The following is a 23,045-nucleotide window of genomic DNA, read 5'->3' as shown; positions in this document are numbered from 1 at the left end:
AAAGAGATTGTCATGGCAGGGGGGTTGGAACTAGATAATCTTAAGGTCCTTTTCCAACCCAAACCATTCTATGATTCTCTGATATATTATATTAAAGGCAGAGAAGCTGTTTGTTTTGTAACAGGGAGTAAGAACCTAGTCATTACTTGAGGTCTAAAGCAAAACTGCTCATCTGCAGCTATCATCAGCATTACAAATGCACCCTTCTTTGGAAAATGAAGTCAGTAGTTCTTCATCAGTTGAGCAGAAGTAAACGATAAAATATTTGTTACTATCTAGGGCTCATTTGTTTCAGCAGGAATCTTCCTCCACTGTTATGCTACTCAAGTGTACAGATTCGCTGTGGAAACAGAGAGGTATCCTTATCTGTATGGATTTGAATATGGAAAGAGACAGTGAACGGAAAGAACAACTTCAATCAGATATTTTAAGTTACAACTGAATCGTGTGTTTATGGCCCCGAATAGTGTTCTCTGCAAAATGTTCCAAAACACTCATCTCTAAGCTTTCAACTATTTCTCAGTTCTGCTCCAGTGAAACATTTTGAGAAAAACAAAACCCAAACCAAACCAAAACAAAGGTTTGCTATCAAGATCTAACATAAGGAAAGTGGGATAATAGAGATAATAATTTCCAACTGAGTTATGAAGGTAGTTTGTTGCTTTTATTTATCACCCAGCATTATCACCAAGGTCATAATTTCTCATTGAAATATGTAAGAGTTTTGCATCCAGGACATCATCTTTACACTATCAAAACAGTTTTAAAGCAATAGTTTCATACTGCACCTTTTAGAAGATAATGGGTTCGATTTCTAGTTTCTCTTCTTATTGCAGTGATAGGATAGCTGCTTCTATAAACCAGTCTAGATAATATGTCATATCTCTCTTCAGCAGCTACTGCACACATGATATAGGAAACTCTCCTGCTACTGGTTACTCATTAAAGTTAAGTGATAGGGATCCACATGACAAGGTTAAATTTCAACACTTTAAACCCTGCTGAAAGTTGCTAATAATAATGTTTAATTTTCATTCCAAGCATTTATGGTATCATTAACTTGAGCTGGTTGTTTTCTTCTTTTTACTAGCTGGAACCAATGAACTTCCTTGCAGAATAAAAATCTTCAGGCAGAATAACAAAATAGAGGCAGAATTTGACCCCTGCTTAAATTAAACAGCCTAAATGGGTTTAATGTGAAAGTCCTATTAACCAAGGCAAAGTTTGATCAAGATGTTCAAAAAGGGCTAGAGATTTCAATACCCTAGGAGGGGAATGCTAACAGAAACATGATTTTCAAAACAGGAGAACTCAAGACTTTCTTAAAATGGTCCCTTATGTAGGGTAACTAAAATAACTACCCCTTTAAAAAAAAAAAAAAAGAAAAAAGAAACTTAAATGCTGCCTTTTTATTTGAGGAAAATATGGTTTTTAACTAATTACCCATTATGTCTTGACACTGCAAATTCAGCCAATTCAAACCATGTCACAGGGAAAGCAAGAGATGAGAAAAGGAAAGGTGTTTGCTTTGGCACAGGGGGCTGGAAAAAGGAAGGGGAAGTCAATGGGCTGCACAGTGGTGGGACCCATGGTGAAGACATTGGTCCAACCAAGTTGTCTGTGCTATTCCTTGCGGTTACGCTCACATGGTACTGTGCTACGATGATTCTCTCTGTTCATTCTCCCATCCTCCCCTTTTAGAGAAACAATCAGAGGAGCTATTACACCAAAGGCAGAAACCACTGCTATCCTTTCAGCCCTCTGCCCCGTGCACATAAGGCTTGTGATTTTGCAGCAGGGGCAGGATATCAGCAGTGACAGATGCTTACGTGTCCTTGCAGTATTGACCAGGTCAAACTTATCAATGGGTTTTTATTTCACAGGGTAGGTCATAAAGTATTCATTGCCCTAGGTCATCTAGACTCATGGAATAATTTAGGTTGGAAGGAATTTCTAGAGGTCATCTTCTCCAACCTGCCCCACACCTGCCTCTCTGTAAAGTTACGTCAAGATGCCTGAGGCCAGATAAGGTCTGAAAAACTTCAAGGAAAGAGATTTGACAACCTATATGAGCACCTATGCCAGTGTCTGACCACACCTCAGGGAAAAAGGTGATGGGTTTTGCCTAATATCTATATTTGTACATCTTGTTTCTCATGTAAAAACACCCCTAGTAAATCTGGCCTATGGCATTTAATTATTGTTTCCCCATCTCTACAAGGGCATTAAAAATCACTTTTGGCTCATACATTTCCTTGCAGACAATTATATATGCGGAGACATAAAACAAAACAGCTTTAGATACATCACAGCTTCTATTCTATTCCACTTTTGACATAAAATAACTACCTCTAGCTTTTCTCTAGGAATACAGCCCTTAGATCATCCCTTTGAAGTTGCTTGGGAAAAAAAAACAAACCCTGTTCTCTACTATCATCTTATTTCCCATGTTTATGATTCCTGCTTACCTGTTGTTGTAAAATTTGTTATATTATTGTTGTTGTCTCACAGCCTCACTAGATATATGTTCCTCTTACCATCCACTTTCTTTTTTCTATCTTTCTCCTGTTAGAGATTTTTCAAGTGCATGCATTAGGATGAGATTTCAGAACATGGGTAAGTCAAGTGCCTAACTATGCCTATAGAAGCCTAAGGAATTCCTTTCTGATGTGCTACAGTTCTGACAGCTCCAACTGAATCTTTTTATTCATCCAACAGGAGCTCTTGAGGGCCATACTGACCTTAGACATTCTCCCCTCCACCTATACGGTTTGTCTAATGACAGGAATAAATCTCACTGAAGTCAACAGGAGTGTGGTAGGAGAAAGGAGGGGCCCCAAGCACACAATTCCTACAAAAGGTTTCCATTTACTACTTGTCCTCTGATACACTGATGGAAGAACAGGCTGTCAGAGTTCTTATCTATGCCAGCTTTCTGTGGTGCCTCTAGCTTATGAGTAAGTTCTCATTATGTCACTTGGATAACTCAGAGGGCACATATTATTCAAATCCTTTGAGGATCATAGATGCTGTCAAATTATTTGAACAGGCACATTGAAAAGGACAAATATTTTCATATTTTTACGAGAAATGACAGTAAATTATTTTTTCTTTTAAAATGTACCTGCAGAATATATTAGTTTAGTGATTAACCATCTAAATTAGAAAGAATGTTGCTCCAGTTACAATGAATTACAGTCATTTAGTTTTGAGTCCTGTATTTATGCTACAAATAAAGCCTAAGACACAACAGCATTTGTATGCAAGACGAACAGCTGATGAACTTTTGAGACTATTACATCACTTCCAGATCTTGACAGAGAATTCAGATACCAGGAAACTCTGTGCTTTAGCCCCTAAAATTTCAAGTCCTATTCCAAAAGCAGAAACCAGACTCCTACACTAGGACTAGGACACCTCAATAATGCATGAAGTGTATAGGCACATCCATATGAGGGTCACAAAAGCCAGGTCACCAAAAAGGAACATTGTAGTTGGCCAGAAACATGTAGGTGGTACCTCCTCTTGTGTCCCTTGTGATGCTGCCAACTTGTCCTACTGGTCAAGGGTCAGAGCTTCAGCATGGCCCTGCTGCCCAGGAGAGCCTCTAGAGGTGTTCAGCATTCCTGAAGTACAAGAACCCTGAGGGAAGACCAGCTGAAGCAGATGGCTCTCTCCATGCTGCTATGCATATATTTTTTTACATTTATTTAGGACAGAGAGAGCAAAGGTGAGCACATCTCCTATATCTACAAGTTAGTCTGTGGAAACACACAGCATAAATGCAAATTGTGTTCCAGATTTCAAGTGAAGACTAACAGGCTGCTAGATGTTTTCAGAAGAAAACTTTTAGGTGATTCTGAAGGATCAATGTCAAAAAATGTCAGTGTTTCAAGGATTAGACTGCAGTTGAATAGGAATTTTCAAAATCAAAGTTGCAGTTATACAAGTGGAACAGATGAGCAGAGAAGGGGAAAGAAGAGATGGCCAGAATTTCATGTCTGGTAAATAATAAATGACACTATAGTCTAAAAGAAAAGATCATAATTAAATACATCAGAGTATCAGTCACCAGCTTCTTTCAGGTACATCTCTAGATAATCTAATGCATAAAGACTATATATTGCTGTGTTTAAAAGGAATTTTGTTAACTCTAAGGATCAAGCTGAGCTTCCACAGAATATTTCCTCCATGCCCAAAGAAACAAGAAACAGACCCAAACAACAAAAAAAAATCCTTACTTTTTTCTTACACTAGAAACCTGAAAAAAAGAATGTCCTATTGCTGAATTCCTAAGCAGCCATATTCTGACCTTGCTGGGTTTCTTCAGGCCTGCTGTGGGTTGTTATCATGCCTGCTGGAAGGAACTGCTGGCCTGCAAGCTAGCCAAATTGCACTTTAGTCCTTGAAAACAAGCCATTTTGAAGTCAATGTCCCAAGGTCCCCAAAGCTTCCTTTTCTTATTTAGAAACTGTGTTTGGCTACAAAAGACTGCATTAAACATTAACATTTTTCATTTCAATGTTTTTTTCCAAAACATCAAGGTATTTTGGGGAATACGATTTTGAAAATCCAAATAGTTTCAGATATTAAACCTTTATATCTGAAAAAAATATTTCATATTCGATCACATTTGTATTCCCAGCGCATCCATGGTTAACTACTCTGCAGTTCTCAGTACAGACTCACAGCTTTTTTTTCTTTCTTTCTTTCTTTTTTCTTTTTTTTTTTTTTTAATGGTCAAATGCTTTGGTTTCACTGGATTACGGAGAGGAAATGGTCTATCGAGCAGGCCCTGCACCTGTGGGAGGGTTTGTTTGCACCACTCAAGACATACAGTCTCGTTTATTCACCAGACATTGCTCAGGAGTTCAGATAGTTGAATCACGGAGGAAAAAGGCTTAGGAAGGAAGGAACAAAAGCACCACAAGTTAGTAATAAAAAACCCAAACCCAACAGAAAATGCAAGAGAAAGTAGAAGAGGTGAACAGAAGAGCCATTTAGTATTGAGAGTGTTGGAGTCTGGCAATGTCTTTACAGAGAGGTGTGTCTTATTAACAGAGAGTGATGTTTAGATACTTAGTTAAGTAGGAATCAATGGAATAAATTAATTCTCTTATCAGGGATGGATATCTGATGAGTGAGGGGAAATACTAGCTGTCAGGGTGCAAAATGAATATTTTGCTAGGACAGCTAAACAGCACAGAAGCAAGGCCACAAATTTCTGCCGTTAAGCTGGACCAGGCAAGGAGAGGAGGCCAAACTGGTCCTCTATCTGGGTGGGAGTAAACAGCTCCTGGCAGAGTAAGGGTCTGCTAGAAACAGTTTTGTAGCTGGCCCTGGCTTTTACAGACGTAATCACCAGGCAGAAGTGTCTGTTCCTATCACGCCTCTGGCTAAGAAGGCACAGGTACTGCGAGGAAGGCATCCATGTCTTGTACTCCAATTATATTTTAGCCTGTGATGGTCGTAACTCAGAGTGATTATCAGTGCTAGCCATAGTCTGCTTGGAATGAATGGGTGGTCTCAGGACAGCTTTTTGTGGAGACAGGTCTTCCTCAGAGTTAGCAACCTTGTAGCAGTCTAACAGCAAGATCAACACATAAAAGGGACATCAAAATGAAATCACTTTTGAAGGTAGTTCCTCAAGTTCAAGGTTAAAAGATCTCATGAGGAATGCTTGGGAAGGTTGGGTAGTCCTTTCTGCTGCACTCAGTATGTGAATGCCTGATGCTACAGACAGTTTTGCTTCTGTTATTTATGTGAAAAAAAGCTTGCAGGAAAATATTACGACATCTTGGAATACTGATGTGATGTATGTAATATTCCAATATTTTGGAATATTAACATCAAAGCCCAGCTACAGCTGCTAGCGTGTTACATGCACTGACTAGACAGCTTGTAATATGCATCCTAATATGCTATTCACCTCATCTAACATTTTGTTAATGATTTATTATGCAATAGCAATGTTCCATTTGGGGTTTCCTGGGGATGCATACCATGTGTTACAGGACACACAATACATTCACAAAGCAAATTAATTGCTCCTAACACATAAGTGCTTTGAAAACTTATTCGTGACTCTCGTATGCTTGTCACCAAGAATAGCTGTGTGTCCCCTCCTCCATGTAATTAGGCAGAAAGCTAAAAATCTTACAAAGAGATGCACAACTAGAGCTTACATGATACCTCACAAGTATTATGTAACGCAAAAAAAAAGGTTATTAACAAGCAACTCAAATGAACTCAAAACATGATACCATGGTAAACTGACCTTTGCAAAGCATTGCTACAAAGGGCCTCCAGCTTGCACTCTGACTGCATTTCTGTTTAAAACAGCCAGTGTATGCACGTGATTTGCACCATTCCCCCTTTGCAGTATCACAGCATCTCACACTGTTCCATGAATTTATGCTAACAGCCCCTCTCTCTATGAACGAATTGCTATCACCCCCTGTGGTGGAGATGGAATTGAGGCGCAAAGAAAGATTTTTAAAACCCATGTAAATACTAAAAGCTGCATACAGGCACACAACTGGTTTTCTGCAGCTCAGTAAGCATCTGTCTGATCTGAAGCAGCTACATGCTCAGGTACTTTAGGCTTGATGTGGCCAGGCTCCAGCTGCTGACTGGCCCTGCAGTACAGAGCAAGGCAGTGAACTGGACATCCTGAATTCCAGCCACTGTCCTCCAACCTAACTGATCGTTTCCTTCTTTTTTTGCCCCGTAACAAGGTTCTTCTTTATCTATCTATCTATCTATCTATCTATCTATCTATCTGTCTATCTATCTATCTATCATCTATCTATCATCTATCTACCTATCTACCCTGTACCATGATTACAGCAGTGCATTTCAATATTACTACTACTTATCTGCAAATTTAGTCCTTGTGAAGGCCTGCTTTAACTTCTAGTGTGGCTAACCCCAAAACTGCATTAGTAATGTCTTAGAAAAGAAGTATACATGCTGTTATAAAACATATTCTATTTTAAATAAGGGAATAAATGAATATCACTACTGTTGAAATTTGTTCCTCCCTTTTATTAAAATAGAACCCAGGAACACTGATTTAAGACAGCATATCACAAGTAACACACTGGAAAGAAAACACTGAAAATCCCAAACATATGTAACATTGTGTTCCTGATGAGAAAGGATTATATGTATCAGCTGACCCTTCCACAAATCAGGGTATATAACATTTTATGTATGCATTTGGAATAGAGCAATATGACCTTAAAAAACGTGATTTACAATTTTGAAAGAGTATGTTGCTAGCATTTGCCATAAAGCACAGTAATAGCTACTCCCCACATGCACTTTGGTGTGCCATTTTCCTCATCCCACCTGCAGCCTCAAGAAGTCAAGATTCCTTGGGATGTTCTTGCTTTGGAGATTCCGTCAGGTAGATCCTCTTACTGACACTTGAACCTAAGGTGACCTTGGACCATGTGGACATGCTAGAATTTCACAAGAGTCATCTCTGTAGGTATTATATAGTCTGAAGCCAAAATATCAGGGGAGTTTGTTGTCACATAAATGTAGACCTGTATTTTGCAATTAATACTTTAAGGGGGACTAGCTTTGTTACATGGACCAGCCCCTTTACCTGGTATATGGCAGGCAGCTGCCTGGATGCTAATGAACTACTCAGCATATCCTGCCCTGGTTATCTGACATATTAACAAGTAGGGATTAGATTAATGACCATCAATCTCTTTTCATAATAAAAGATAATAAATGGGAAAATTCATTTGTTCACACACTGTGAAAATAAAATGCTTAATTAATCACCAAGATTATTAGGTATGTTTACCTCTCACTGTCCTGGCATCTGTGGCTACATTCCAATATTGGCCCATCCTATATGCGCTCACAGGCTGCTTTCCTTACTATTATTTAAATTAATAGATGATTTTAAGCACCACTAGAGGGCACAGAATTATAACAATATTTCTTAGTGGGTCACAAAAAGTACACCAGGAACAGGAGTTCAGTAATTTTTACAGTCCAGTGTCCAAATCCCTAGTTTAAAGCCTTGATCCTAACAAGAATGATGCATGCCTGCTGCTTCAAGCTGCACCACTGTCTACGCATAGCAATTAAATGGAGCTTGGGCATGAGTGCTTGTTTGATAGGGGTCCAACTGAGAGGGCTAGACCATGGTTCCAGCTTTCTGGAACTTGAGTACCAACCCTCAAATATTGTACCCAAGTGACTAAGGCCGGTAGAGTTTAAATCTCAGCGTGGATCTGGTGGCCCAGCTGATGTGAAAGGCATGCTACACATCCTGTAAATGAGTACATCGGGATGAGAAAAATGAAGAGTATAAACATTTGCATCTCAAAGCAGGGAAATGCAAACAAGTAGTAAATGAAGGATTAACTAACTCAATTTACAATTCAAAGAAAGAGGAGTTGATATGTGCCACTGGAAAGCTTAAATATTAATGGGGTTGCTGTGGATACTTGTATCAACTACTTAACATCTGTTTTGACATGTGTGCTGTTTCTGCCATCCCTTAACACCAGCGTGAGTGGCCTCTGCAGTTCCCATGTTAGAAAATTCTTGTTTGAAGCTGCCTGCAGCGGAGGAGGAAGTTCGGTGAAGAAAGGGCGAAGATTAAGCTCTTTGTTTAAAAACAACTGATTGAATGGCCCTAGAGACGCCGTAGAAATAAATTACTACTGTTGATGTTTCCATGTCGCTTGAGTGCAGGTACAAATTAATGCTTACAGCCACAATGTGAGATGTTCTTCACTGCGTACTTCGTTTCTGGAAGTTAGAAATGGTGTGTTTACCAAAGGCTTGAGAGCCTGGCCTCTTACTAGCCAGTACGAGGAAAACAAAATTTAAATTGAATTGCATTCCTGAATGCCTCTACTGATTTTCGCAAAACATTAGCGTCCACATTATTACTTTTCATTAACCCTTCACGAATTAGCGTCAAATTTTCACATCGCTGTGCTCCAGCCGCAGAACCAGTGACACGCAGCTGTATCTCATGAAGTCGGTGCTGAAGTGCCCGGGCAGCCGCGGCTGCCGAGGCATCCCCAGAACCGGGCAGCGGCACCAGCAGCAGGCAGCCGCGGGGCTCAGGAGGGGAGGTGGGGGGGGGGGGGGGTGTCCGGGGGGTGCCATAAGCATTACCACCGGCAATAGGAGGCGGCCGAAGGGGCGCGGGTGCCTCCGGCTCCGGGCGGGGAGGCGCGGAGTGGCCGCGCCTGCGGCGTGGTGGGGTGGATGACTTTTTTTTTTTTTTCCGCAAGCTCACCTTGATGCAGCGGAGTTAAAGGCCCGCTCTCGGCAGGGGGAGCTTTGTTTTCTCGGCGTTGCTCCGGCACCGAGCTGCGGCACCGCTGCACTCCGGCCGCACAGCGCCAAAGCTGCCAGGGACCAGCGGGCAGCCCACAGGGGGGACAGCCCCCTCTCGCCATCGCGCGGGACCGGGGCACGGCGAAAGCACCGGAGCGGCTTGTCGGGCTGCGCCGCCCCCTCGGGGGACACCCAGCGGCTCGCCTGCGCTGCCCCGCCCGGACGGCCACGCTCCCCGCCCGAAGCGGGGTCCCGCCGCCGGCAGAGCCTCCCCGGCGCCGCCGCCTCCGATGCTTACGGCAGTTTTGTTACTTTCTCGGACTTAAATGGACATTTCCTGGGAGCACGCGTAGCCCACGGGCGCCGGGTCCCGCCGCCCGCTTGCCGCCCAGCCGCGGGCACCGCCGCTGCCTTTGCCGCTTGAGTCCCGGGACGCGAAGGAGCCCGGCAACGCGAAGCCCGCCTGCCCCCGCCTGCCCGCCTTTCTTGCTGACTTTTTCAGCCGTTTAGAGCGAGAGCAACAGCTTGCCCGGCCCAGGCGGGCCGAGGGACGCGGGAGGCAGAAGGACGAGGGAAGCGAGAGGCACCACCGAGCCGCGGCCCGCAGCCCCCCTCGCCCCCGCGGCCTCTCCGCCAGCGTTGCGCGGAGCTGCCCCCTCTTCCCTCCGCCCAGTCCCGGGCCGCGGAACCACGCCGGGCGGCGCTGCGGGGGCCGGCGGCGGGGCGCCGCCGCCCGGGAGGAGAGTGCGCCCGGGGGGGCGCCCGCTCCCTCGCCGGGGCCCCCGCGAAGCTGCCGCAGGCCGGCCCGCCGTGCCGAGAGCCCAAAGTGGCCCGCGCCCCCTCGCCCCGCGGGCGCCGCCCGGAGACCCTCGCCCCCCGCTGCCTCCTGCGGCCCGCCGCCGCGGAGTGCCTGGCCGCCGCCGCCCGCGCCCTGCTCCGCTGCGGCCCCGGCTCCCGGGGTGATGCCATGCCCCGCAACCACGGCGGCGGGGAGGAGGGCAGCTCCGCGGGGCTCTGGGTGAAGAGCGAAGCGGCGGCGGGCATGAAGGATGTGGAGTCGGGCCGGGGCAGGGCGCTGGCGAGCGCGGCGGCCCGCGGCGACGGCCTGCTGCTCCTGGGCACCGGCGGCGCGGCCGCCCCCGCCGGGCTGCGGGAGGGCCGCCGAGGGAAGCACGGCGCCCGCATGAGCCTACTGGGGAAGCCGCTGTCGTACAGCAGCGGGCCGAGCTGCCGCCGGAACGCCAAGTACCGCCGCCTGCAGAACTACCTGTACAACGTGCTGGAGCGGCCCCGCGGCTGGGCCTTCGTCTACCACGCCTTCGTGTGAGTACCGACCCTCTCCCCTCTCCTCCCGTCCCGTCCCGTCCGTCCCTGGGGTCGCTGGCCGCACCTGCCCCGGCCAGAGCTGCACCGCGGGGCGCGCACCTTCCCTCTTCCTCCTCCACTCCCCGGGCATCGCTCCGCTGCCGGCGGCTGGTCCACGGGGAGGACAAGTCGCGCCGAAAGTGCCTGGGAGGCATCAGCGGAGGCGGGGGAGCCCCTGCCACCTGCGGCGCGGCTCTCCGCCGCCGGCGGAACTTCCGCGCAGCCCGCGGTGAGAGGTGATGCAGGGGGAGGCTGGGGTCACCCGGCAGAAAGAGCCGGAGGAGAATACGGCGGGGACCACATGCTCGCTTCCCTCCCGGGCGCTTGAGGCCGCCGGCTTGCGCGGGAAGCTGTGCCCCGAGGTTAGACGTGGCGAGGGGTACTGGCGCTCCCGGGGCCCTTCCCCGTGGCTGCGGGGCGCGGTGGGTACACCGGGGTTTCCGCGGCGTGCGGTTTGCTCCGCGGTCACCGTGCACTGCGCGGTTTGCAAAGTTGGAGTCGCGCGGCGCGTCGTTGCCTCCCGCCTGTTTTGCTTCCCACGCGTGTCCTCGCCGCGGGGTGCTGCGAGCCAGGGCGATCACCCGCGGCTCCGAGCTCCGGTGACTCGGCCGGCCCCCCGGGGAAGGGCTCAGTACCCAGCCTGGACACAGCCAGCCGGCTCGCCGGCATCTGTCATTCCTATTCGCCTTTTCTCTTCGCAAGTGAATCCTCCCATCGCCCTCACTCTGAAAGAGCCAGAGACTAAAATAAGCGTCCCGTCGCTTCACTATGTGGGGAGCGGTACCGTCAGCGCTCTGACAAACCTGGGCTGCTTTAGTTAAAGAGAAGCGCCTGGGAGAGCTGTGTGATGGGCACCCGGGGCTGCTTAAAGTATACCCTATGGTAGGTGGTGTGCCTTAGTTCATTAGCAGGCCCCTCTTTTTGCAGGTTTTGGTAATATTCGAGGGAAACGCCCGACTCAAAAGTCTTTTGGGTGGCCGAGCAATACGTGCAATACAGTTTGGCAAGGAGTTGTTGCATGGATCATAGCTCTAGATAAAAACGTTGTGATAAATTACAGAAGGGTGACAGGCATTACTGTATTGGGTGTATAACACAAGGCATTTCTCTGACTACAGAAAATATATCATAAATAAAGCAGAACGTTTAATTTATCTGCTGTAGGTAACTGTATTTCCATGATAGTTGCACGGACCAAGCTAGCGATTACAGCTGCTTCAGGAAAAAGGCAACTGTTCCCTGTTCTGTAGCATGCAGAGTGCTCCTTCTCCAGCAGCAGGGGAACCCCCAGATCCTACTTTAGTAGAAGTTTTTATAAGTGAAAAAATATTTTGCCAAAAACATGGCAGTCTGAGTATATACTTTGTGGATAGATGCATTTAGTAGATAAAAATGGCAATAGATAACAAGCAATAGAAGCATACTTAATATTGTACTTTTTTGAGGAAAAGGGTCTTTGTCCACTTAAGATTGCCTATTTTCTGTTTTACTGAGAAAATCAACTGTTACAGCTTGAGCTTTCTTCTTGGAGGGTGCTTATTTGGTATATTTTGCTGTTTAGGTTCTTACAGGTGGTATCCTGCGGCATAGATGGATTTAAATGAATGCTGTGAGAATCACTAAAGTATTTACGGGGAATTATCTTGCTGCAGTTTCTGAAGTTGCTGCACAGAATCTGTGAATTGTAGTTTTGGAGCTTTCTCTTTGAGATTATGATGAAAATCATTAAAACAAGCAAAGTTCAAGTGGGAAGTAAGGTTGACAAGTTTAAACCTCAAAAAAAAGAGTAGATTTCCAAACAGAGTGAAGTCATGACACAGCAGCGCTGTAAACAAGGAAGATTGCCAGCTGCGTTTAGATAATTGCCTGCATAGAAAGAGTGCCAGTTTTAATTTTTAATTGCAAATGGCAATTCTGGCAGCTGCAAATGCCAACATTATATCTTTTATCTGAGCAGATCTGTGTGAAAGAGCTTGAAACTACTGTAATGTAGAGACACCTAGTAATAATATTACCTTTAAGGATCTGTCACTGCTACAGAGTTGAAGGTACATTTAAAGTTCCATTGGATTTCAATTTGACAGCCATCCTCATTGCCACTCTATAAATTATCTTAATGTTTTTATGTAACTCTGATTTAATGACTACCAGATACTCAGATAGTATTTTTGCTGCTTTAGGCTCAGGTTTTTTTCCAGCCACCTGATCAAATGCAATTGCATCTTGGAAAAAATGTTTTCTTACAGAATTAAAAAGAAAACAAAACACAAAAGAGTCAACTGTTTTTTATAAATAAATAATCATAAAAAAAAGTCTTGGGACAAGTAGCTTAGAATTGCAAAGACATTGCCAAGTCCATAGGTGAGATGTCTGCTCCTACCTCTGCTGAGCTATTCTTGACTGCAGCAGAGCCCATTACAGCACCATAGTATTTCGGTGACAGGACTGGGCTATCTGCGGTGAGACTTTTTGTGAAGATCATTGGTCTCCAGAAATGAAGCTGACTCTGATACGTGGGTTGAAGTAATGCAAGGGTGGTTTCAGAGTTTAAGTTTAAACTCTTTGATCTAGAAGTTTATTTAGTTTTGTCTGTTGGTTTTGAAGTAAGAGGTGGGGAGTTAAGCAGTAGTTACAAGTAAGAAACCATCCCTGCAGTAATGTTTTCATTCCTCATTTCCATAGTAAAAAGCACTTTTAAAGCTCAGAATTACGCACAGTTCACTCTTTTTTTCTTTTTGCCCTTTCAAATAAGAGAAAAACCTGCCAACCACCTGAGAAGCAAGTGTTGTGACCTACATTGAGAAGTCAATTGGTGAGTTTATTTGTAAACATGAACTTGCCAAATGCTGGAAAACACAGCTGTTCTGCACAATTCTGCTACTAGAGGAAGAATTCATTCTTGAGCAAGGGCCTTTGACTTCAGTATGGTTGTGTTGGGGAATAGAGCCATAAATCGCATATTTCTTGGCTCTTTTTGTGCACCTCAGTAGCAATTTACATGGAAACCCTAGTTAAATATATAAGACCTTTCCACCAGTTTTTGGAGAAGTGCTTTTCATATACCTCAGTCTTCTGCTCTTAACCATTCAAGAAGACCGAAAATATGAATGCTTATAAAATCAGAAAAGAACATTCATACCATTTGTGAGTCATGAGTCAGTAACTTAAACTCCTGCTAGTAAAATATTTATGCCACACCACATCACCTACACATGGAGCATGTGCATATTTAACACACGTGTGCCTACATTAAATGCTGTGATACTGTAACTTTTCAAAAGGGTTGTCTTGGGATGTCATAGGATTTCTTTCCATTGTAGCTGTTTATTTAGATTATTTTTGGTTGTTTGGTTTGATAAAAATGTATAGATATTGCCTTAGAATCAAAGAAGAATACCAGATTTGTTGCAAATTTAACTCTGGGTTTCATCTTCAGTTGCCATAAGGGTTTTGTATTATTTTTACTCTTAATTGACATGCTGAAAAAGACATGGCATGAGGCGTTCAGGAAAAAATACTGCTCTTTGATGCTGTTTACACTGGTTGGATATAATTAGTTGCATAAGTTTCCTAATTTAACGTGTTGGATTTATTTCAGGAATAATAAAGTTTCTGTTTCTTACTGACTTCTTTGTAATATATTCCATGCATAAATCTGTGCCATTTTTTTGTGGAGATGGTCTTCTCTTTACAAAGCCACCACCTTTTGTTCTGGATGCTTCTGAATCACAAATTGCAGGGCTGGATGTGTGCACGAGGGCTGTATCTCTTTGCGTGACCTGCATTGATGTGTTTCCATGGGCATCCTCTGTTGCTGCCGCTGGAGATAAGATACAGTGCTAGATGAATTTAAGAGCCTGTGTGATGTTCTTCTTGTCTTTTGCATTATTGATGGGAAAAGGCTGAAAAAATTATTTCTGGGAAAAAAAATAAAAATCTAATGATGCCATCAGAGATTTAACTAGCTATTTTAGTTTTCCAGATCTGCCGGAAAGGACATAGCTTACTAATGATCAGATGGCTATTGAGCACCATCATCTTTGCATGTGAGCTAACAGCATCATACTGTGCCATTTGTATAATTAGGAAGGTTCCACACTGTGATTTAAAAGCCAGTAGTACTTGCTTTTCTCCTATTGTCAGAAAGTAGGAGAAATTATTTTATCTCTTTATCCATCTTCAGCCATCTAATGAACTAGCTCCAGGTGCTCTGTGTGTAAATCTATGGCTTTCACCTTTTCAAGCATTGTTTCAGAGTCAGGGTCTGATGTTGTTAGGATAACAGTATCTTTTTACATGCTTTAAGAAACAAATAACAGCATGATGCTTACAAATAACAAATAACAGGGTTGACAAAATAAATAATGTGGTAAAGCAGATCTCATTAGGTACTAAACTTTTGTACACATTTTCATTCAGGGAGTGACAGTGGATGATGGTGGATACTTAGATGCACCTCAGTATAAATCGGCGGCATTTTGCCACACCTGAGGCAATCTGTGATTCTGTATGTGCTCATAGTAATCACTTAAATGTTGCTTGAAGAGACCTTTAGAAGTTGTCCAATATAACTGGAAGACACGCTCTTCCCAGTTGTGTCAGCCAGGCTTTGTCTAGACAGGCCTTAAGCTTCACTGGATGGAGGTCCAACCACCTTGCTGAGTAACCTGCAGGTCTGCAACACCCAGCTGGTAAAAGGGGGTTTGGCATGGGGAGGGAAGAACGGAAGAGCCAACTTGAACCTCCCAAGTGGCAGTTTATGGTCATTCCCCCTTTATGTATTATCTGGCACTAGGAAGAAGAATTTGGCTTTTCTACCCTTGTTATTTTCCTTTAAGTAACTTAGGCTGCTACTATGTCACCTGTTAGATCACCCTCTTTCCAGACTGAACAAGCTCAGCTCCCTTAGCTTCTCTGTGTAAACAGGATACTCTCCTGCATCTTTTCCAGCTTCTACACATCCTTGTTCAGCTGCGGGGCGAGGTGGAGGCAACTAGGGTAGTGCAATGCCACATTGAATAGAGGAGAAAATTTTCTTCAGCCCTTTCATTCAGATCACCTGGTGCAGTTTCCTGCTGCTTGCCTTATTTCTGATCAGGGCATGCTGTTGGCTTGTACTCAATCTCCTGTGTTCATAGGAATGTCAAGGCCTTTTCAGTGGTGCTGCCACACAAACAGTGGTTTCTCAGCCTGTATGTATGCATGAGATTGTTCTGCACCAGGTGCAGATCTGTGCTTTTCTCTTAATTGGACTTCACAAGTTTTATGGTTATATCCTGTATTTTCTTGTGCTATCTCAGTCGCTGTTCACTGACCAGGGAGGTGGAGATACAACAGTCTTTAAAACAGCTTGCACTTTCACTGTGATTAGCAGAGAAGGTAAAATGCTGACCAACGCTTAATTCCTTATTTTTCCTTGTGTTCGTGGTCAGCAGTCCTCTCCTGGAACCCTGTCAAGGGCAATAAAAAACAACTAACTTTCCTTTTTCGCTTGGTATTTTGCTGGTGAGCTGTTGCCCACCTCAGGATTTTCAGTAACAGGTATCAGGGATGTTTATTATGTGATGCATACTAACCTGAGTAAAATACAGTTTAACATTTTATTTATTGAGGCTTGGTCTACTAAGTTTTCTCATTTGTACTGGCCTTACTTTCTGACTCAAGAGTAGTGATCCAGGGGAAACAAGTCATTTGCCATAAAAATCAAAATCGATACTCAACTTTCTAGAAAGAACAGAAGGCTTTCTTTGAGAAAGAATCACCAAGACCTGGACTGGGGAAAGTTCAGGCATGTGGACTTTCTTCTATTTGTCATATTTCTCAAATGGGATTAGAAATTGTGTGTAGGAAGATGGGTAGTATCTTAGGTTAGTGTTTGGGTTTCAGATATTGAAATAAAAGTACAACTTTTGTGAGCAGGGTCTTTTCTCCTTTGCAAAGCAAGAAGTAAGTTAAGACCTTTTTTGTAATTACATTTTTGCTGTATTTTGTTGCGTTTTTTCCCTTCGTGCAAAAATCATGCAATCAGCATTATATTTGGGGTGAGAGTTCCATTTTAGATTTGTTTTCCTTGGTGTGCCAGTCTAGGGCATGACATTTCATGTCTTCCTTATTGAGCATCTTGTATGATGTAGGGACTCTGTGAACTTTCTGTGGTGTCACGATGAAACAAGTTGGCTGAAATTATAGATTTTGGTTTTTTTTAGGGGCCAGATACTCTGTGAATATGTAATGTGGCATCAAATACGTGCTGTCTTAAAGGAGTAGTTGTTCTAGAGGCTGCAAGAAAGATTTTAATTGCCTGTGAAACAGCGTTTGTCTGACAGATTTTCAGAGTAGGCTCTGGACGATAGCTTAATGAACTAGACATCTTTTTTCCAATACTTTTTAATTTTCTGCGGTGTTTGACTTTTTAAAGCAAAAATCATGGTATCTGTACAGACTTGATGCTCTTTCCATGCTCCGCATCTGATTGCATTTTTAATAGCTATTCACCATGTTTTATTCTTGTTGGTTGTAGCTTAATTGAGCTTCCTGAATTGGATGAAAGTACAACTGAACAAATAATTTTGCATTAATTGCAAATAATTTCTAGCATCAACCAAATGGAATACCAATGATCATTCAGTCATTAATAGCATTTCCCTACTCATGAGAATAAACATAATTAATGTATTTATCAATACTCAAAAATGAAGTTAAATTTTTCATAATAGTTTCAGTGGAAAGGAAAGGTACACAGTTTGTAATTTTGTTAATCTTTTTCATGGAGAAAATACATAGAAGGAAAACTTCTGTTCCTAGACAATGTAAACTCCTGACATTGCAAATAAAACTCACTGCTGTCAGGTAGATGTTTCTTAATAACTCAAAGGTTAAACTTGACACGCATTAAGCATTTTTATATGGTTCAGATTTCCATTACCATAAATGTCTGATGAAAATTACTGAAATTTGCCACTGATTTTAATTTAAGCAAATGTGAGTCTTCTGCACACAGGTAAAAAAGATGGAGTAGGAAGCATAAATAATACTATCTAATGAAGAATCTTCAACATGTACACATAACAGACATCATTTGCTACATTATTACTAATGAGGCAGATGTTTATTCTTAACAGTAAATGTTGGGTTTTTTTCCCCTTGCAAACCATTAACACAACACAGTATGCATTCTTGGGGTTTTTAATTAATGCTGGTGTATTGAGATTCACTTCTAAATATGTATTATATAAACTACACCGAGTTTGGGGAAACTTGTGTTGATTTTTTTCTCCTTTCTTGTTTTCTCTGCGAGTTTGGTTGGTTTAGGGGTTTTATTTTTAATTTCGGTTTGCATATTTCCTGTAAGAGAGCAGATGTAGATTACCCAAGGGATTGCCACCACAGGTCAGTTAAGGTAGAAAATTCATCATCAGCTGTACAGTTTATCAATTGCAAAAGAATTTTAAGCAGTTGTGGTGCTTGTGTGTGAAGCAAACTTCGTTCAGAGGCATTAATTAGAAGTTCAAAGGCTGTCTTGCAGGTCAGCTGCACATAATCAAGAAACAGTTTCAGTTTTCTGTTAAGCATTAGATTCATCTTGTGATAGCTGTCTGAGTTGCAGTGTAATTGCGTTACAGGAAGCTTAGCAAAACGTTCATCAGTTTGGGCGCTGAAGTGTAGTCTCAGACAGTGTCTTCTACTTGACAGATTATGTGATTACTTAATATATACAGACTAGTCCAGTGATTCAGAAGTGGACACAGTCCTCCAGCTAGACATATATGAATTTCTCTGTTTGGCCTTCACCCAAGAAAATCTTGAAACGTAAATCTGTTTATTTTCCTCAAAAGAGGTTGATATAAATATGTATGTAAGCATTTTCTTGAAGAGTGAATGATTTTCAAAGGCCTGGGATACCTGCAGCTTTCTTTCATTATTCTATTGTGCATTCAATGGGTAATTCACTTTTTTCTCCCCACTTGTATAGAATGAAGTTTAACAAATGAATCATGCTCTTAAACTGATTAGAAATAATGAAGAAAGGAAGTTCTGTACCTGCCCACTTCTTGATTTAAGCAATATATTCCTGTTTGTCTTGGCTTCCTTCTTGCTTTGAGACTCCCTGGTTCAACAAAGCAAACATATTACACCTTTCAAGATTTCTGCAGAGTTTTAATTATTTTGTTATAATCATACCTGATATTATATGGTAGCAACAGGCTGGTGCCAGGAGTCAAATGTGACCAAACCAAGAGAGTAAAAACTTCATGCTTTGAGAGGGAAAAAATGATGCTGAACACATTCAGATGCCTCCCTAGATCACTGCTGTCATAGATTAGAGCATCTGCACACACCCTTTTGAGGTCATTCAGTCAGAAATAGCATCTAACTTCTCCTAGGGCATTAAATTTAATTGCTTTGTTCGGCCTAAGCTCATCCATAACCATGGTAGCTGAGAATTACCCATTAGAAGCAAAAGCACAAATCTTCCTTTTCCAAGCTCTCATGGCAGGAGTGCACTTAAAAGTTACTGCTGGGGCCTTTCTAATTAAGCATAAGGATCCTGACACACTTGAGAGGTTCTTTTGTGGGAAAATAAAGATGAAATATTGTTTTGGATGCGTTTCTGTAAGTGGGGGGTGGTGGGGGGGTGGGGGTGGAAAGCTGCTGAGTTTTGGCAGTGATTTTTGGAAATGGAGGTTGGTCTCCCCAGGAGACAACTCTGTATCAGTAACTGTATCTTTTCAGTGGCAAAACTGCCACATTGTTGGAGATTGACAGGTGATGGCTCAGTCAGAGCTGATGTGGTGAGGCTGGAGCCGCGTCTGCACTGCAGACTGGTGAGCAGGAGATGTCCTTTCCCCTTCAGGTGGCCCAGCGCCGGAGGAGAGGCAGTGCTGTACTGCCAGAAAATCATGCAGTGAACTCATCAGCTTGAAAAACTTTTACACCCAAGAAAGTAATGCTGACTGAGGTTAGAAGTAGTCTCTGAAATCATTAGGAGGAAAGAAATGTTTCTGCTTTCTTCTCTGTGCAGTTGATACTTTACTGCAGAGCCAGGTTTTTCCACATGCATCGGATGAACCATTGCCACAGGAAACACAGTGTTGCTCTCTGCTGTGCTCTGCAAAAGAAGTGTGTAGGTGGCAAGAAATGTAAAGCAGCATGTGAATGAGCTACTTGCTCATTGCGCTACTTGTATTTGTACAACAGGGAGGAAAGAAGAGCCTGTGCTGGCAGTTGGAGGGTTTTTCTTGTACCTGTCCTTGTCATTTCAGTGAAGTACAGTGAAATGTGCTTCAGGCCCTTCTGAAGTACAGTTGGGAAGCAGGAGCACAGAATCGTGAAATCACTTAAGTTGGAAAAGGCCTTTAAGATCGTCGAGTCCAGCCATTAACCCAGCACTGCCAAGTCCACACTAAGCCACATACCTACGTGCTGTATCTACAACTCTTTTAAATACATCCAGAGATAGTGACTCCACCACTTCCCTGGGTAGCCTGTTCCAATGCTTGACAATTCTTTCAGTGAAGAAATTTCTCCTGACATCCAGTCTAAACTCCTCCTGGTGCAACTTGAGGCCATTTCCTCTTGTCCTATTGCTCGTTACTTGGGAGAAGAGACTGGCCCTCTCCTCATTACAACCTTTCAGCCTCCTTTTCTCATGCTGTTGGCCCCACCTACCTGTTCTTACTAGAGGTGTTAACTAAATATTGCTTTTTTCATGGAGGGTCTGGTGCACTTCCTGTGCAACTGTAGTTGCAATAAATATGCATGATCCAATGTGGTTTATTCAGTCACTGCCTGTGGATTCACTTGCAACCTGTGGATGTTTTTCTCTTAGAGGTTTTCCAAATGTATCTGTAGACTGAAGATGAAGCAAAATTCAGAATAGCAGAGGAACAGCTTTGCTAATGTCTGTGGGTGTGGTAAATTTTTATATAATACATCAGTTTGATTAAACAGACATATTTCTTTCCCTTAAACTTAGAAACAATAGATTTAATGTTGTGGTTGGAGGTGCTGTCTGGAAAGATGTTAGCCTTCCTCAAAGATCACACTGACTGCTGACTAAACTTGTGATTTGGCTCCCGCATATTTCCCAGAGTGCTAGAATTGAGGGGTGTAGGCAGTGATGAGGGAGGTGGTGATCCTGAATTATAAATACTCTTTGGAAAGAATTTTTATTTTCATCCTGAAAATGCTTGTAGATGTACTCTGTAGTGGTAGCATTAATATTTGTAGGCACTTACATAGTAATTAGTAGAAATCATCAAACTTAGTGTTGATAAAAGCTCTTTTAGTCAGCAATGATGGCAAAAATTCATCTGAATTAGAGACGTGTTTATGAAGCTTCTGAATTTATACTTGAGGAATTCTTCTATGAGGAAAAGACCTACCCTGAAATCTTTGAAGCTACTGCATTATGTATGTGCAGTCACAGCATGAGATGTTGCTATTTGGAGATATTATGTAGGGACAGTTACAGTGAGAGCACTTGTGGAATTGCAGAAGCAGGAAAAGTTATCGAAGTGGGAACAAAATCATTGAGGTGAAGGAAAATTTATGAATGTCTGCTTGACTGGAACAGTACTTGGCTGACACTGAATATTACTTTCAGGTTAGAAATGTGTTTGTCTTAATATTATGTTTTTAATTGACATTTTCCCCTTTTAGTATCTGCTTTCTGTAGAGATAAAGCTGAAGTACCAGTGTGGATCAATTTATTTGATTTATATATAATGAAACATGGTATTGATCTTTACATTTTTCTTCCATTGAGGTCTCGACCCTGTGTGCAGACCTGAAGAAATAATCATAGTATTTTTACTACAACATGAAAAATTTATTCACTACCTGAATGTTTCTGACTGGTCTTCCTTTGGCGAATGTTCATGTACATTTCCTTGCTGAGATTGAGCCTCAGCTGGTTTGTTCTCATATGTGTCCACTCTCTGCTGGAGCTTAGGTCAGCTTTTAATTGCTATTGTGGGTTATTTGACAGGAAGGAATGCATCTGGGTCAGTACAGTGCAGCCCAGTCTCTGACCTCCAACCAGTCTATACCTACAGTTAGAGGAAAACCTGGGAAGATGCATCTGAAATTCCAGTACTGAATAAGCTTTCACTTGGTGAGAAATCACTCCTCAGGGACTTTTTCTGCAGGAAGAAATTCAGTCAGTCTTACTCCTGTCCAGGACAGTTCTCCTTGAAACCATAGCCCAGTTAATGATATCCATGAAATATGAAAGATATCTAAAAATGTGATAATGTTAGACTAAATATTGTTATTGCTGCTGTTCATTAATGGGAAAGTTGGAGCTGAAGTAGCTGTACCAAACTGAAGTGCAGTGTCACACCAGAAAGTGTCAGAAGAGAAGTATTTACTTGGAAAACCCCTTTGTATGATTTTGCTCTCCAATATTTTTTCATCTGCCCATATCTGAAGATTTCACGGCAGTGAAAGGTCACAGCATTTTTTTTGGCTTGCCTTTATTACGAGTTTTAGGAGTTAATCATAAATAATATAATGGATGGTGACTGGAAACAGATATGTTAAGACAGCACAGTGACATTTAGGATATGATCTGTATCTGGAAGATAAAATTAACTGGCAGAGTGCTCAGTATTTATGAAATGCGATTTTATAGAATTTTGATTGTGTTTTTCGGGTTTATTAATCCCTGGCAAAATTGTATTATTCTCTGTCTTTAGTGTAAAAGCGGCAAATCTCTGAAACAAGACCAAAATGAAAACAGTCCTGGATGAAAACTTGAATGGTTGTAAAGATTTTGAAGTCATTTAGAAGAGTCAGTCAAGAGATCTGAAGTGTTTTTTGATTTTGGGAATGGGAAAAGTATGTTAGGGAGGTCCACTGACCTCCCAGTACCTGCATTCAGCGTCCTGCAATGAACCAGTGTTTGTCTTAGTCACTCTCACAGGGCTGTGTCTTACAAACATACAGTGTATCTGCTGTTTTCAGTATTTTGCGATGGCTCAGTAATAAAATTCTGTCTTTCAGCCTTAAATGCAAAGCATTCTGTAATGGATATGTGATGGTGGCAGGTTATGCTGTTCCAAGTATGGATTTGTGGATTCATTTCTGAGGGCTGCCTTGCCTACCTCTAGAGGGTGTGCAGGTGACGGCAACAAATCACCACATAGAGTTCATGCTGTTTTCTGGCAGGAGGATAAAACTGGTATCTCACAGTTTAGCCCTGGGAATTGCTGGTCATGTGTTCTAAAGCATCATTAACATTTTAGTTTGATTAAAAACAATAATTAGTGCAGAATACTGAGAAATTATAAGAATACCTCGTGATAGTGATGGCACACACAGCTATAGCCCCACAGAATGTCATTCATTAATCTGTC

General features: G+C 42.7%; 1 protein-coding gene across 2 annotated transcripts in view; it reads left to right on the top strand.

The window, feature by feature from the left end:
* The first annotated feature begins 10,255 nt into the window (after positions 1 to 10,255).
* Positions 10,256 to 23,045, top strand: part of KCNQ5 (potassium voltage-gated channel subfamily Q member 5) — a 277,209-nt gene continuing 264,419 nt past the window's right edge. Inside the window, exon 1 of one of the 2 annotated variants that reach the window (XM_061358524.1) lies at positions 10,256 to 10,644. In XM_061358524.1, coding sequence (XP_061214508.1) covers positions 10,289 to 10,644 — 356 coding nt within the window. In that variant the 5' untranslated portion in view covers positions 10,256 to 10,288. The remainder of the gene's footprint in view (positions 10,645 to 23,045) is intronic. The other variant, XM_061358525.1, reaches the window with a different exon arrangement.

This window comes from Neopsephotus bourkii, unplaced genomic scaffold (genome assembly GCF_033783945.1).
Source record: "Neopsephotus bourkii isolate Nb327-2 ecotype Australia unplaced genomic scaffold, CSIRO-AGI_Nbou_v1 NB_947, whole genome shotgun sequence".
Lineage (NCBI taxonomy): Eukaryota > Metazoa > Chordata > Aves > Psittaciformes > Psittacidae > Neopsephotus > Neopsephotus bourkii.
This window is presented reverse-complemented; position numbering and strand designations above follow the sequence as displayed.